This window comes from Nannospalax galili, unplaced genomic scaffold (genome assembly GCF_000622305.1).
Source record: "Nannospalax galili isolate Female #2095 unplaced genomic scaffold, S.galili_v1.0 scaffold211, whole genome shotgun sequence".
In the NCBI taxonomy this organism is placed as follows: Eukaryota; Metazoa; Chordata; class Mammalia; order Rodentia; family Spalacidae; genus Nannospalax; species Nannospalax galili.
Genome location: NW_008329624.1, coordinates 1,884,692 through 1,886,474, shown reverse-complemented (window position 1 = coordinate 1,886,474; position 1,783 = coordinate 1,884,692). Strand labels below are relative to the sequence as shown.

Here is a 1,783-nt window from a genome sequence, read left to right as displayed (position 1 = left end):
CCCCTCCTCCTCCTCCTCCTCCTCCTCCTCCTCCTCCTCCTCCTCCTCCTCCTCCTCCTCCTCCTCCACCTCCTCCACCTCCTCCTCCTCCTCCGCTGCCTCCTCCTCCTCCGCCGCCGCCGCCGCCGCCCGCGCCGGGCCGGCTGTAGCCCGGATAATGGTTGTACTGGCTGTTGGGGTACCCTTCGTGGGAGTTCTGCAGGAGGTCCATGTTGCCGGGGGCCCCGGCGGTGGCGGAGGCGGAATGCATCATCCCCATCCCGGGGCTTTGTTGTCCGCCATGTTGATCAAAGCCAGGCCCAGCGCGGCCGCCGCTCGCATGGGCAGCGCCGCCGTAGTAATGATTAAACTCCGCGACGGCCGCGGGGCCGCCGCCACCCCCGGGCACCGCGACTGGCGCGGGCTGCTGCGCGCCCAGGCCCGGGTGCTCGTAGCGGCCGGCCGCCGGCTCCCCCATCTTGGGCGGCGTGTCGTCCTCGGCGCCCGGCTGGCTCAGCAAAGGCTGGCCCGGGGGGTCGGCTTGGCCGCCCGCGGCACTGTCCTTGGCGCCTCCATGTTGCGGCTGCTCCATGTCCGGGCCCGGCTGAAGCGCGCCGCCGGCGCCCGCGCCGCCCAGGCTGTTGTTGGCAATGCGATGCTGCTGCTGCTGCTGCTGCTGTGGCTGTTGCGGCGGCGGCGGCGGCGGCGGCGGCTGCTGATGTTGCTGGAACTGGTTTAGTTGCTGGAGTGCGTGGTGGAGGTGGTGGGCATGGTGGTGGTGATGGTGGGCATGGTGGTGATGGTGGGGCGCTGCGGCGGGGGCCTCGCCAACGGCTTTCAGTTTGTGGTTGGGGAGCAGCCCGGTCTCCATGGCCGAGCCGGGGCCCGCGGAGGAGGAGGAAGAGGAGGAGGAAGAGGAGGAGGAGGAGGACGGCGCGCCGGCGCCTCCAGCCTCCCTGAGCGCCGCGTCCGAGCCGCTCTTGGCGCGGCTGGAGCTGGCGGTGGCCGCGGCGCTCGCGCTATGGGCCATATTCGGGTCGTGACGGGGGTGCAGGGGGTGGGGGTGCACAGTACTCGGGCCGCCGTCGCCGTCCCCAGGCGTGGGGCCCACGGCCGCCACCGCGCCGCGCGCACCCGTGTTCAGGTCCCGGGCCCCGGACCGCTGGCCGCCGCCCGCACGCGCCCGCGCCGCCGCTGCTGCCCGCGCGGCCATGATCGCGACCGGGTGGGGGGAGACAATGTCCCCACTTGCAGCCGGCCGCCCCTCCTGCGCATCCACGCGGCCCGGGCGAGCGCGGCGCCCTCCCCCCTGCAGCCCGGGGAGCCGCGCCGGGGACGCGCCTTACGCCTGGAGCCGGCTCCCGCTCCGGCCTTTCATGCTGCAAAGTTTTTGAGTTCAGCTTGAAATGAAACTTTTTTTCTTTTTCTTTTTTTTTTTCCCCTCTCTAACCCGGATATGCGGAAATGCACGACTTGCCTGAGCCTATCGGGCCCAGCATGGCAGGAGAGAGCCGAGCGAGCCCGAGAAACTATTATTCGCTTCGCTCTTGGATGACTCGTGCGCACTTGCAAAATGCGGCCTGGACTCGGCCCGGGGCGGCTGCTCGACCAGTGCAGCCTCGCCCGGCGCAGCGTCGCCCGGTGCAGCCTCGCCCGACCCAGCCCGGCCGGGCAAGCGGGGCCCGGGCAGCGGCCCAGTGCGCGGCCGGCGTAGGGCGGCCCGAGGCTGCTCTTTCCCCTCGTGCCTCTTGTCTCCTTGCCAACCCGCGTTCCTGTGTTTGTTTTCCCGTCTAAAAGGAGCGTT

General features: G+C 71.1%; 1 protein-coding gene across 1 annotated transcript; it reads right to left on the bottom strand.

The window, feature by feature from the left end:
* LOC115071497 (AT-rich interactive domain-containing protein 1B-like) lies at window positions 1-1,391 on the bottom strand (the record flags this gene model as incomplete). The annotated part of the gene is made up of 2 exons (XM_029566841.1): window positions 34-1,391; window positions 1-2 (listed from the first exon to the last, which is right to left on the bottom strand). Coding segments are annotated over exons 1-2 (1,161 nt in total), but the record flags the coding sequence as incomplete, so codon positions are not given.
* Window positions 1,392-1,783: the final 392 nt, after the last annotated feature.